This window comes from Eretmochelys imbricata, chromosome 1 (genome assembly GCF_965152235.1).
Source record: "Eretmochelys imbricata isolate rEreImb1 chromosome 1, rEreImb1.hap1, whole genome shotgun sequence".
Classification (NCBI taxonomy): domain Eukaryota; kingdom Metazoa; phylum Chordata; order Testudines; family Cheloniidae; genus Eretmochelys; species Eretmochelys imbricata.
In genome coordinates this window covers 260,414,135-260,429,375 of record NC_135572.1, presented here as the reverse complement: position 1 = coordinate 260,429,375, position 15,241 = coordinate 260,414,135, and the positions used below count along the sequence as shown (strand labels likewise).

General features: G+C 39.6%; 1 protein-coding gene across 2 annotated transcripts in view; it reads left to right on the top strand.

Annotated features, from left to right (window-relative positions):
* The window catches only part of SLC41A2 (solute carrier family 41 member 2), a 99,859-nt gene that overhangs the window by 27,249 nt on the left and 57,369 nt on the right, over positions 1-15,241 (top strand). For both annotated transcript variants that reach the window (XM_077828686.1, XM_077828675.1), the window contains exons 4-6: positions 2,090-2,161; positions 5,019-5,163; positions 11,734-11,880. In XM_077828686.1, coding sequence (XP_077684812.1) covers positions 2,090-2,161; positions 5,019-5,163; positions 11,734-11,880 — 364 coding nt within the window. The remainder of the gene's footprint in view (positions 1-2,089; positions 2,162-5,018; positions 5,164-11,733; positions 11,881-15,241) is intronic.

The following is a 15,241-nucleotide window of genomic DNA, read 5'->3' as shown; positions in this document are numbered from 1 at the left end:
CCAGTAAATGTGCAGTTTTGCTAGTATAAGCTGTTCCCACACTAAGAACACTTTTTCAGCATAGTGTACTGGTAGAGCCATACTGTTAAGTGTAGACCTGGACTAAATATAGCTAGGGTTCTGCATTAGAACACAAGATTCTAGGGAAAACACCTATATTAATTAAAACTGCTAGAGGATGTTAATGTCCACTCAGACAAACCTTGGTGTTTTTTAAGGACTCCTACTAAGGAAGAAACTCCTCATGTTTTACCAATAACTCATTATACAGCTGGTTTAGCAGAGGTATTTATTAAGAATGCCAATAAGAAATAATTGGGAGCTCTACTTCTCTATGGGATTATTTATGATGTTTGTTGCGTGCACTTTGAACACTAACGTATTTACTTTGTATTGTAGGTAGTGATAAAGTACGTTATAATTAACTTTTAGTGAGTTTAGCTCGGTGTTCCCTCTGATCTACAACATTCCTCCTAAACCTAAAGCAAGCAGCATAATAGCAAAATAGAAAAGAAACAGCACTAAGAACTTAAAAAACATTCTGCTGGGAAAACCAAACAGCAGGGCTTTAATTTATTTAGAAATTTTTGTGATATTTTATCCCATGTATATAAATTAATGAACTTCAAAAAAAGTTTAAGCAGCATAGTATCTTTGCTAGAAAACATGACCTTCTGGCCAGTTTGCTCAAAAGTCTTTAAAAATGTCCTCAGATAGTGTTCAGTGATTGCATGAGTCCTTTTGCTCTGACCAAAAAAAATAAATATTAAAGAAATATGAAGTATATTGTGAAAGATCCTGTATGAAGGGATTTGTTGTTTTTTTTTAAAAAAAGTTTCATTTGAAATATATTGGATATTCTCAAGTCCCAGCCTCAGAACTGGATTGTGAAATTATTTACAGCAATGTAGTTGCATTGGTGTAAATCCAGAGCTGGGAGGTCAAATTCTGCTCTTAATTATAGAACCTGATTTTGTAAATGTATTTGTATTCATTTAGGTAGTTCTGTTGAAGGGAAGTTGCATGCATAAATGTTTACATTATGAGGCCCATGGAGTGTAAGCTCTTGGGGGTATTTTAGACTGACTTTGTCCTTAAACATTAAACACTGACACAGTTCTTTTTTCTGCCAACTGATCTGATAGCTGGCGTATTTGGGCATGTTCGTGGCAATTAAATAGCATTCACTATGTAATTGGCTAAAAAGTGTGTGAGAAACACTTAATTGGCAAGACTTTTGTTCATCAAACCCCATCAGTTTAGGGTAGTTTTGTAGATGCTATTTTAACTGAACAGCAGCCGCATCACTATATAAATATGGTTAATTTTTAATTCTTTTAAAATAGCTGAATTTAGGCATTAATCCTCTTGAAAAACTTTTCAAGTAAAATATTGTTCGTATCTTATATCTTATTACCAATTGTGTTCAGTGAAATTATACAGGCATATTATTGACTTGTATTAATCTAAAGACTAGGTACTGTTTTTCTAGTATGACAACTGAATGATCATACACATCTTATGATAGAGGGGATATGATAGAGGTCTATAAAATCATGACTGGTGTGGAGAAAGTAAATAAGGAAGAGTTATTTACTCCTTCTCATAACACAAGAACTAGGGGTCACCAAATGAAATTAATAGGCAGCAGGTTTAAAACAAACAAGAGGAAGTATTTCTTTACACAACGCACAGTCAACCTGTGGAACTCCTTGCCAGAGCATGTTGTGAAGGCCAAGGCTATAACAGGGTTCAACAAAGAACTAGATAAGTTCATGGAGGATAGGTCCATCAATGTCTACTAACCAGGGTGGGCAGGGATGGTGTCCCTAGCCTCTGTTTGCCAGAAGCTGGGAATGGGCGACAGGGGATGGATCACTTGATGATTACCTGTTCTGTTCATTCCCTCTAAAGCACCTGGCATTGGCCACTGTCGGAAGATGGGATACTGGGCTAGATGGACCTTTGGTCTGACCCAGTATGGCTGTTCTTATGTTCTTACCTTTACTTTACTACTAAACCTTAAAGTTAATAAATGGTACCATAAATTTAAATCCAAATGTCTAAAATTCACTTTTCTCATTTAAAGGTAAATGTTGGGAAAATGGATTCTCCCATTGAGAAGTGGAACCTAATAATTGGCAATTTGGCCTTAAAACAGGTAAGTACAATATAATCATTTTGGCATACTCTCGCAAGAACAGTTACTTAAAATTCTCAGCACAAATTTTGATGCTAACAATAGAAAAATAGAGGATACAACACTGCAACACTCAGTCAGTTCAGAGTTAACTTACTTCACTTTAATTCATAATTTCAGTATACAGTCTGTTTTTAAAGTAATACAGACTTGTAGCAGAAATAGGGCGGTTTTATCAATAAAAGGTATAGTACAGGTAACATCTGTGTAAATTTTCCCATCCTGCCTTGTCAAATATATCTCATCTCTTTTTTTGAAAGAGACTTTCTAGGGATGATTAAAAAATAGCTCCATCGCCAGTAAAGTCCATTTAATCTTGACCTCTCAAATGCTTTCTATACTGTACTTTCATGGGTTAGAATATTTAAATAACTTTGAAGTGACTGCTAGTCACTTTAATACTATTTATTGTCTATAACATTTGAGTAAATGACTGCCTTTAAATCCAGAACAGCTGCTCCTTAACTAGATTTTGAATAACTGCTTCATATTTATACATACATACAGTGCTAAGAACGTGTATAAAATACCCATGTTTTGACTCATTTATTTAAGTATTAGATGTAGTCTACCACCCGCCTTCAGACATAGCTTTGTTGTGTATGTCTTTTTAGGCTCCTGAGAATCCCCCAATTTTTTTTTGTTATGACTAGGGCTGTCGATTACTCACAGTTAGCTTACATGATTAACTCAAAAAAATTAATCATGATTTAAAAAATTAATCGCGATTCATCGCAGTTGTAATCGCACTGTTAAACAACAGAATACCATTTGAAATGTATTAAATATTTTTGGATGTTTTTCTACATTTTCAAATATATTGGTTTCAATTACAACACAGTATACAAAGTTGACAGTGCTCATTTTATATTATTACACCTCTACCCTGATATAACGCTGTTCTTGGGAGCCAAAACATCTTACGGCATTATAGGTGAAACCGCGTTATATCGAACTTGCTTTGATCCACTGGAGCGTGCAGTCCCACCCCTCCCCCGGAGTACTGCTTTACCGCATTATATACGAATTCGTGTTATATCGGGTCGCGTTATATCGGGGTAGAGGTGTATTTATTTTTTTACAAATATTTGCCCGGTAAAAATGGCAAACAAAAGAAATAGTATTTTTCAATTCACCTCATACACGTACTGTAGTGCAGTCTCTTTATGGTGTAAGTGCAACTTACAAATGTAGACTTTTTTGTTACGTAACTGCAATCAAAAATGGAACAGTGTAAAACTTTAGCGCCTACAAGTCCACTCAGTCCTACTTCTTGTTCAGCCAATCGTTCAGACAAATATGTCTGTTTGCATTTATGGGAGAGAATGCTGCCCACTTCTTAATTACAATGTCACCTGAAAGTTAGAAGAACCATTTGAATGGCACTTTTGTATCTGGCATTGCAAAGTATTTTCATGCCAGTTATGCTAAACATTTGTATGCCCCTTTGTGCTCCATTCCAGAAGACATGTTTCCATTCTGATTATGCTCGTTAAAAAAATAATGCATTAATTAAATTTGGGACTGAATTCTTTGGGGGAGAATTGTATATCTCCTACTCTGTTTTATCCACATTCTGCCATACATTTTGTGTTATAGCAGTCTCGGATGATGACCCAGCACATGTTGTTCATTTTAAAATACTTTCACTGCAGATTTGGCAAAACACAAAGAAAGTACCAATGTGAGATTTGTAAAGATAGCTACATCACTCAACCCATGGTTTAAGAATCTGAAGCACCTTCCAAAATCTGAGAGGGACTACGTGTGGAGAATGCTTTAAGGTGTCTTAAAAGAGCCTCACTCTGATGTGGAAACTCCAGCACCTGAACTACCAAAAAAGAAAATCAGTCTTCTGCTGGTGGCATCTGACTCAGATGATGAAAAGGAACTTGCTTCGATCTCCACTGCTTTGGATGGTTATCGACCAGAACCCATTATCAGCATGGATGCATGTCCTTTGTCATGGTGGTTGAAGCATGAAGGGAAGGGACATATGAATCTTCAGTGCATCTAGCACAAAAATATCTTGCGACGCCAGCTACCACAGTGCCATATGAATGCCTCTTCTCACTTTCAGGTGATATTGTGGACAAGAAGTGGGCAGCATTATCTCCTGCAAATGTAAACAAACTTGTTTGTCTGAGCGACTGGCTGAACAAGAAGTAGGACTAAGTGGACTTGTAGGCTCTAAAATTTTACTTTGTTTTATTTTTGAATGCAGTTTTTTTTGTACATAATTCTACATTTGTAAGGTCAACTTTCATGATAAAGAGATTGCACTACAGTACTTGTATTAGGTGAATTGAAAAATACTATTTCTTTTGTTTTTTACAGTGCAAATATTTGTAATAAAAAATAATATGAAGTGAGCAATGTACACTTTTTGTATTCTGTATCGTAATTGAAATCAGTATATTTGAAAATGTAGAAAGTCCAAAATTATTTGAATAAATGGTATTCTATTGTTTAACAGTGCGATTAATGGCAATTTTTAATTTTTTTAATCGCTTGACAGCCTTAGTTATTACTTTCACGATCTTTGAGGCGTTGAATCATTGTTAAAGCCTTTCTTATAGAAGAAGAGTGAACAGTTCTTCCTTCAGACTCCATAAGTTCTGCTTCTTAATCATCCAGGGAGATCACAATTGAGCTATACAAATTCTCCCTTTCCATAGTGGCTGAGCGTACTTTCTCTGATGCCTCCCAGATATGAGACATGAGAGACAGGGAATGGTGGCAGTTGGTTTATGTCTAACAATTATTTTAAGTTGGTAAAGTTTTCTGATATTAATGAACTCTTGTTTTGCTCTCCTAGGTCCAGGCGACGGTAGTTGGTTTTCTAGCAGCAGTGGCGGCAGTCACACTGGGCTGGATTCCAGAGGGCAAATATCGCCTTGATCATTCAGTCCTTTTGTGTTCTAGCAGTGTAGCAACTGCCTTCATAGCATCTCTTCTACAGGGTAAAAAATATATTTGTAATGTTCTACAGTGACTATGAAATGTGCATATGTGTCACAATGTTACTTAAGATATAAATCCCAGGAGAGTACAATCTGTCTGAAGCAGACAGATGGCAGTTGGATGCCCTTTGCACTCTTCAGGCTAAAAACTAGAATCATAGTAACGAAATTGGATCAAAAAAAGAACCTAGGCATAGATTTTCCTGGATATCCGTCTTTTCCAAGATGTTTAATTTGTGGCGAAACAGCTGTGTTGAAATTTGCTCCCTCTGTTTATTATTGCTAAACTGGTTTTGAATTATGACCACAATTCTGGCCCACTTCTTCATTATACTTGCCCATAGCTTGTCATATCCTTTAAAGGAGTTTTAAATAAAACCTTACACCATATCCAATTACCCATCTAGCATTTATACCTTTTATTGAATCTCTTAATGGAGCCATGTTTAAGTTTAAGTTTGAAAAAGTATGGTGCTAATTGTGTCCACAGCAAAAGAAACATTTAAAAAAACAAATCCTAGAGGGCTTTAAGTCAGACAGTGTGATGGGATATGATATCCAATCACATGGCACTACGGTCATGATTCTCTGTGAACAGAAAGAGTTGGTTTTAGATTCTAAGCTCTTAAGATGGGAGATGTCTTTATTTTTTAATTTACCACTGTACAATATACATTGTCAGTTCTTATTTGTGACTGAGTGACCAATATTAGCCTTAATAACACACACTGAGGTGGGTTTCCAGCAAAATGCCAAGCCTGAGACAGCTTTCTTAGACTTATATGCCACCTACAAAGCTGTATGGAGAAACAGCCTTTTCCCGAAAGCCAATACAATTATCCCATGCACTGTGACAATAATCTTCTTCAGAGAAGTTCTGATCAATCATAGATTTCACCTTTTCTTGGGTGACCCGTTCAGTAGATCACACGCTCTGTACGGTAGCCCACTACAGCGATCAGTCTTAGCGCTGATCCTGTTTAATATGTACCTTCCCCAAACATAATTACAGAAATTTGTCTTTGCTGATGACATTGCTCTAACTACACAGGCAGAAAATTTATCTATCAAAGAACAAATCCTAACTAAGGACCTGAATACCAGGAAAGAATATTGGTGGCTAAAACCAGACCCCACCAAGACTGTTGTGCCAACACTTCATCTAAATAATCAAAAGGCTAGGGTGGAACTGCATGTGGACTTCTGTGACCAGCAGATAACACACGATACCATCCTGAAATATCTTGGTGTGACATCTGACCAAAGCCTCACATACATCCAGCACCTAAAAAATATTCATGACAAAATAAAGATGTGTGTAAATCTCATTCAGAAACTGGGAGGAATGACCTGGGGAGCTGTTGCAAAAACTCTATGGAACGCTTCATTGGCCCCTTTTTATTCTACCACAGAATACTGCTCAACCATATGGATACATAGCTTCCACATATCACTTGTCGGCTTTCAGCACTGCCACTCGCATCATTACGGTACAGTAAAATCAACACCACAGCTGTGGCTTCCAGAAGTGGCGTACATCCAACCCCCAAAATTTATTGCGATGTGAGAATCCTTCAGAAATCGTATCATATTCAAGGAAGCAAGGATCTTCCAGTATATGAAGTCCTAAATAACATATCGAGATTCTGACTCAAATCCAGAAAATCCTTTTTTGGCTTGCAATGCAAGAGTTTGAAGACTCAGACTGAAGTTCAATGGCAAGCAAGGTGGAAGGATACCAAAATCCCAAGCAAACATCTCATCAGGGACCCAACCAGAGAGAGGCCAGTGGTTTTTCATTCCCACAGAAAATATGGTCCACTTTTGAACCACATCTGCACATCACAAAGCAGATGGGCCTACCTCCTTCATAAATGGGAACTGAGACAAAATCCTACTTATGACTGTGGAACAGCGTGGATAAAAATCAATGATTTAAAAAAAAAAATTAAAAAATCAGATTTTTTTAATTTAAATAGGTTTTTTCCTCAAAAAGCATTTTATCAAAAAAATCCTATCTAAAAAGATAGTTTTAATAGAGATACATTATAGCTCAAAGATATCTCATCATGGAATAGGGATTATAAGTTCTAATTCTTTAGTATGAGACAATATATTCATGTAATGTTTAAGAAAAGTTTTGTAAATGAGTTCCAATAGTTCATGGATTTAGGGACCCAATCTTATGGGATTCCAGGGGCTTCTGTATAGATTATTTAGGTTAATCTTTCTACCTACCCAATGGGACTCAGTGCTGAGTCTAGAAGATACCATCAGAGATGCTTAGTTTTGCAGTTCTCAAACTGTGAATTTGTGTCTCCAGAGATAACATGCTTGTTAACAGCAAAAATATTTTTAAACAAATAAATAATATATAGAGGTGAGAAATAACAGACCTCAACCCTATTGTCCCTCTGCAAATGTGTGTACACAGAGTCAGTCCCTTACCTCTCTCCAAAAGTGCAAAGTTTCAAAAAGTTCAATGAATAGAAGATTGTTGGGGGCAGAATAGATCTGGACAAGGAGAAGAAGTCTGGAGATAAATGTGAGAAGGGAGGGACAGGCAGTAGAAACAAAAGTGAAACTGTTTGAGCAGCATATTCCAGAAGTCTTGAGGTCTTTCAGAGTAGCCTTCATTGATTTGAGATCTACCCTACCATTCTCTCACTAGAAGGGAAAACCTATAACGGCAGCAGGCTGTAAAAGAGACCCAGTATGGGAGTATTTTAATGAAGTTCCTCTATCTGTGGGTAAGACAGGCATGCGTGTAAAATGCAAACAGTGCAACAAAGAAATGCAAGGCCTGGTTGCCTAAATGAAACAACATCATGAGAAGTGTTCCTTCTCAGGAGGAAGCTGCATTGAAGATGATGAAAGGAACATGTCTGAACATGCAGAATCTTCAGGTTGGTAAACTTTATTTCATACTTCTGTCTTAAGGACTGCCTGTCTTCCTTCTGAACTATTCTTGAATTCTCATGTTTGAGCAAAAAATATGGTTTCTCTATGGTACTATCATTTTAGATGCAGTTGTGATAAACAATAAATGGCTAAAATAGGCAGATCTTCCTTTTACAATTTCACCTTTAAAGTAGTACTGAGTGTCAGTGAATGCAATGAGTAATACTAAACGAGCAGTGTGGTAATAATAATTAAATAACTGCATTGGCTTATTTTGTTTAGGAGAATTCATCCTCAACATACAGGATTCTGAAGACTATCCACCTTCAAGTTCACCATCATTTTCTATAGTTTCAGAGTTGTCTGCCAATGATAGTGTTTCAGTCACATCATGTATGTCACATAGCCACAGTCTGTCACCTGTAGCAAAAAGAAAAAAAAATCTCCATCATCCAGAAACAACCATAGATAAGTTTGTGATAAGAACCAGCAGATTACAAAAAGAGATAATTGATGAAAAAATTGCCTGGTTTGTTTATGCAACAAACTCTCCTTTCCGTATGATTGAGAACCCACACTTCATTAACATGGTTCAGTCATTAAGACCAGGATACAGTCCACACAACGGAGCAGATGTCGCAGGCAAATTGCTGGAAAAAGCATATGAAAGAGAAATTGAGCAGTGTGCAAAAGGTCTAGAGGATCAAGTTGTTAACCTGAGTCTTGATGGGTGGAGCAATCTCCACAATGATCCTGTTGTATGTGCTTATGTGACAACAGAAGAAGGGAATGTCTTTCTTACAGAAACAATTGCTACATCAGGAAATGCACACACTGCAGAATACTTACAAGAAGTACCAGGAAAAACTATAACAAACTGTGGAAAAAAATTCAAATATCTAGTATGCAGCTTGGTCACAGACAATTCTGCAAATGTATCCAAGATGAGAAGAAATTATTTAGAAGAGAGTGAAGAGAGTCCCAAGCTAATAACATACGGTTGCAGTGCTCATTTGACGCACCTCCAAGCTAAAGACTTCAGTGTTCCAGAAATAAAGGCTAATGTTGTTGAAATTGCAAAATACTTCCATAACAACCACTTTGCAGCAGCTGCTCTGAAAAAAATGGGAGGAACCAACCTAACTCTCCCACAAGATGTGTGATGGAACTCAGTAGTGGACTGTTTTGAGCACTATATCAAGAATTGGCCTAATCTGATGACCGTTTGTGAACAAAATCGTGAAAAAATAGATGGCACTGTCACAGCCAAAGTTCTCAACATTGGGCTTAAGAGAAGTGTTGAACACATGCTGAGTACCCTGAAGCCTATTTCTGTAGCCTTGAACAAAATGCAGGGAAATAGCTGTTTTATTGCTGACGCTGTTGAAATTCGGAAGGGACGGAGTGAGATCTTAAAAAGAGAAATGTGCAATTACAGAGTTAAATTACAAGCATTAAAAAAATGAACGGGACAAGCACTGTCTCCAGCTCATTTTCTTGCAAATATTCTCAATGCTCAGAACCAGGGTCAAACCTTAACTGCTGTAGAAGAAGAGTTGGCTATGACATGGACATCCAGCAATCATTCCTCCATAATGCCAACTATAATAAACTTCAGAGCTAAGGGTGAAGCATTCAAGAAATATATGTTTGCTGATAGGGTGACCTGATGTCCGATTTTATAGGGACAGTCCCAGTTTTGGGGTCATTTTCTTATATAGGCTCCTATTATCCCCCCCCGCCCCGTCCCGATTTTTCACACTTGCTGTCTGGTCACCCTATTTGCTGATGATGTTTTAAAGAAAGTAACACCAGTGAACTGGTGGAAGTCACTTAAGCACTTGGATTCAGAGACTGTTGAAGTGATAACCTCACTTTTAACAGCAGTATCTTCTTCTGCTGGTGTAGAAAGAATATTTTCTTCCTTTGGACTAATTCATTCCAAATTGAGAAATCGTTTGGGACCTGAAAAAACAGGAAAGCTTGTTTTTCTTTTCCAGATTATGTACAAACAGGAAAATGAAGGTGAAGACGACTGAGTTAGCTGCAGAAGCCAATATTTTAAGTTTCTCATGTTGACCTGGCTGACATAGTCAATTTTAATTTTTGTTTTTTTTTTTTTAAAATTTCATTTAACTATTTTAGTTAAAAACAATTTTAACAAAAACAAACCTGATTTTAAAAAACTTGAAAGTTTAACTAAATTCAAAAAATTCGTATGCTTGTTTTGTTAAAATACTATATGTTTGCTGTTGAAGAAAAAAAATCCAGAATACATGATGTTGTTGTTTTAGTTAAATAAAACAATTTAAATGTCTGTCTGGTGGTGATCTCCTCCTAATACAGCATGGCAAGAAAATCCTCCAAATATTAATGATTAACCTGTTGGAATTGGAGATAGTTCACCTCCCAGTGACTTCATAAATATCTGCTTCAATTATCTTTGGTAAATGAAATAATCAAACAATCATTCATTTTCTGATATAGCTATAAAACTCATCTGAAGAATCTTCAAAATAAATCACTTAAAAATTTATAGTATGTACCTTCTAAAAATGAAACCTACGTCTGTCTGAGTTGTGAAGAATATGTATTAAGGTTATAACTACCAACAAGAATGTATTATTATGTAGAAATCCATGATTAAATTGAGCCTTCCTGACTAGTGATTTAAGGAGTAGTAGAAATTAATTTCAAAAATATGTAAATAATGTTAAAAATAATAGAATAAACACATTTGAAATCTCTTCAGAGCTTCTCTTCTCTCTTAGGTCTACTGGATGATGAGAGGGAAAATTCTTTTCAGTACCAAATAATATGCTAATGTAACACTGTGAATAACATTCTTGACAGGCATTTGAATACTATAGGGAAATTACTCTTAAAAAGAATTTCGGTGTTGCTGTTTTTAGAATGCATACTAACTGTTGACCTCTGTGTAAAGTGTTGTTTTGATTGACTGTGTATCTAATAATGAATTTTTTTTTAAATTACACAGTTCAGTGACTTGTGGCCAAGTTTCTGGTAGGACATCCTGAAAAAAATGTGTGCATCTGATAATAGCTAATGCATATTTATTGAGTGATGAAATCTTTAACAGTTCATTCAGCTAGACCAGGGGTTGGCAACCTTTGGCACGCAGCCCATCAGGGTAATCTGCTGGCAGGCCGTGAGACATTTTGTTTACGTTGACCATCCTCAGGCACAGCCCCCCACGGCTACCAGTGGCCACGGTTCGCCGTTCCCAGCCAATGGGAGCTGTGGGAAGCAGCGCAGGCCACAGGGACATGCTGGCCACCACTTCCCACAGCTCCCATTGGCCAGGAACAGTGAACTGCAGCCCCTGGGAGCTGTGGGCGGCCTTGCCTGCAGACAGTCAACATAAACAAAATGTCTTGTGGCTCACCAGCAGATTACCCTGATTGGCTGCATGCCGAAGGTTGACGACCCCTGTACTATACCTAATTAAATAACCTCATTTGAAAAAAAAAAAAGAAGAAATAAAATAAATGTTGTTGAGTCAAGTGGGAGGAAGCATGATCTTAGGAAAAAGGCACAAGCTTGTAGTTGTCAGGAGCTCTGGTTTTGATTTCCAGTTTTTCCATAGATTTCCTGTGGGATTACGATGTAGATAAAGATTGACATGTTTTCTTCTTACCTTCAATCTAGGCATAATAATGGTTGGAGTTATTGTTGGATCAAAGAAGACGGGCATAAATCCTGACAATGTTGCTACACCTATTGCAGCGAGTTTTGGAGACCTTATCACTCTTGCTATACTAGCTTGGATAAGTCAGGGTCTTTATGATTGCCTTGGTAAGTATGTTCCTAACTACATGTGCCTTTGAGAAGCTCTTCTTTTGTTGTTGTTAAACATTTAAATAGATAGACATTCTTTTTGACACCAAATGATAGATCTTTGGTTGAAACATTAGGCCACAGCTATTTATTCTTTTGAAGATAAACAGTATCTCAAGCCACTAGCTGCAATCAGTTGAAGTCCCTATTTTTCCCCTTCCCAATATATGTTACTATACTAACCAGTCCAAAAGTGTCCCAGTCACTCAGCACATGTACTTGTCACTGAAACTCCTGAACTAGCTCCTCTTCCTGTGAAAAAGAATCTGGCTTTGTTAGAGTTTCTGAATGTCCACTTTCAAATCAAATCTTAACCCTCTCCAGACCATTGTTTGACTTGTCACATCTGCTCTGGTAGTTACTTGTTTCTTTGTTGACTAGCTGTTTTTGGGTATGTCTACAGTGGCAGAGTTGCAGCGCTGGCCGTTACAGTGCCACTCAGAGAGCGCTGAAGGGAAACCGCTGTTGTGTGTTCACACTGTCAGCTTCCTGCACAATAGCGCATACACACTTGCGGCACTTGCAGCGGTATTCGGAGCGTTGCACTCTGGGGAGCTATCCCACAGAGCATCTCTTCCTCTTCTGCCACTAAGAGTTGTGGGCAGGTGGAGGGGAGGTCCTGTCCCAATGCCCCATGATGCATTGTTTCGCATCTTAGCAATGCCTGTGCTTCCATCCGCATTTGGTGCCGTCTTTCAACGGTTTGTGTACTGCGCACTCTGCCTCTTTGGTCTGCAGGAATGGATCCTGAACAGTAGACCAGTATGCTGCTCGCTCTGACTAACACATTATGAGTGGCAGTGGAGTTATTCCTTAAACTACAAAGGCAAGAGGAGTGCGACATTGATCTTGCTATGCATAGTAGCTATGTCACGAGATTGCCTGTGGCATTAACAGAGGTGCTGACCACAATGGAACGCTGCTTTTGGGCTCAGAAAACAAGCACGAGTGGTGTGATCACATCGTCATGCATGTCTGGGGTGACAAACAGTGGCTGCAGAACTTTTGGATGAAGAAAGCCACATTCGTGGGACTGTGTGATGAGCTTGCCCCAGCCCTGCGGCAAATGGACATGAGTGAGAGCTGCCCTGTCCCTGGAGAAGTGCGTGGCAATTGAACTGTGGAAGCTGGCTACTCCAGACTTCTACCGATCGGCCACTAACCGATCGATAGAGCGGAGTGGGAAAGTTGATTGTTGGACTCGTTGATGGAAGTGTGCAGGGCCATTAATCGCATCCTGCTCCAAAAGACCATGACTCTAGGCAACATGCATGACATTGTGGATGGCTTTGCACAAATGGGCTTCCCTAACTGAGGAGGGGTGATAGATGGCATGCATATTCCAATTCTGGCCCCAGACCACCTAGCCACCGAGTACATTAATCGGAAGGGATATTCCTCTATGATTCTCCAGGCGCTTGTGGATGACCGTGCGCGTTTCACAGACCTTAACGCAGGCTGGTCCAGAAAGGTGCATGATGCACACATCTTTCGGAACACTGACCTGTTCAGGAAGCTGCAAGCAGGGACTTTCTTCCCGGACCAGAAGATCACCGTAGAGGAAGTCAAAATGCCTGTTGTGATCCTGGGAGACCCTGCATACCCCTTAATGGCCTGGCTTATGTAGCCATACACGGGGCACTTTGACAGCAGCAAGGAGTGGTTCAACAACAGGCTGAGCAAATACAGAATGACTGTTGGGTGTGCTTTTGGCCATTTAAAGGCCTGTAGGCACTGCCTATATGGGAAACTGGACCTGGCCAATGACAATATTCCTATGCTTATAGCCGCGTGCTGTATGCTACATAATATTTGTGAAGGGAAAGGTGAAAGCTTCTCTCTGGGCTGGACCACTGAGGCTCAGCTCCTGGAGGCTGAATTTGAACAGCTAGAGACTAGGGGTATTAGAGGGGCGCAGCATGGTGCCATAAGGATCAGGGATGCCTTGAGACAGCAATTTGAAGCTGAAAGCCACTAATATTTGTTGCTATGTTCGGGAGTGCAGTGCTTGTAATGCTAGGAAGTGATTGTGATTGGTGCAGACGATGCACTATGAAGGTTTAAGATAGTAGTGTGTTGCTTTGAAGGGCTGTTTGCTTTCAATTAAAAGAATAAAGATTGCTTTCAAACCAACACAATTCTTTTAATAAAAAAATAACAACCGGAGGAGAGAGACAAACAAAAAAAACCACATCAGCACTGAGGGGGATGGGGGAAGGGAAGGTTCCAGGAGGATGGGGGGGTCCCGGGACGCTTAAAGATTTGTGTATGTCCAGGGATCATATCCAACCTTCTCCTTTGAAGTACAATGCAGTGGGCACTGTACTTGGGAAGGGCTAATCTGCAGAGGGATGGGTGTTGAGTGCAGTGGGTACTGGGAGTCCGCAGTGCTGGAGTGTGACAGGGGAGGAGTGGAATGCCGCGGGTACAGACTGGAGCCAGGAGGTTGATAAGAGTGTGTTGGCAGTGTCTGCGGGGGGCATGGGAAAGAGTTTTGCGACAGAGGCTGCAAGGGAGGGTGGACTTGGAGATGCTTGGTTTGCAGTGCTTGTATCGCCTGGAGCGTGTCCGCTTGGCACTCCATAATGTTTAAGATCCGCTCCGTGGCTTCATTCTGGCGTGCTGCGTTCTCCTTTCAGTCCCTCTTCTCACTGTCCCATGACTCCTTCAGTTCCTGTTTTTCGGCCACGGAGTGCATCATAACCTCACACAGAAAGTCCTCCTTAGTTCTTCATGGCCACTTTCTAATTCTGCGCAGCTGTTCAGCCAGCGATAACAAAGAGGGAGGCTGGGCTTCCAAGGTCAACTCTGTGAAGCCAAAAGGCAACATTTTACAGAAGCAGTATTGTCTGAAACACACAGAACACTGATCCAGTGATTTAAAACACAGCCACTATTCACATACCTGTCACTAACTGGCTGTCCCCAGGCAAGCACATATGAGCCACAAGATCCCCAAAATGGTGAGTAGCTGCAGGGGCAGGGGAAATCAGTGTTCCCGGACCCTACTGTTCACTGGGCACGTGGCTCTTGGAGAGAACCAGCAGTGTAGGGGTGGCCTGGTAATCATTCCTGTCCCCACATTTTCCACAGGCTTTGTTCATTATGGAAGATATCTCGGTGCTGAGGGTAAGCAGGGAATCAAAGGAGGGTCTGCTCCAAGATTGCGGCTTCCATCCTGGCCCTTATGCAGCTCACCTGTGTGCAGCAATGGACCCCCCCCACCCAGTGTCTGCAGAGTGGTGCGGTAAAGTTACCCTTAATGGAGCAAGAAACAAAGCAACTCTGCCAAAGAACCTACAGCAGTGGATTGCCCAGT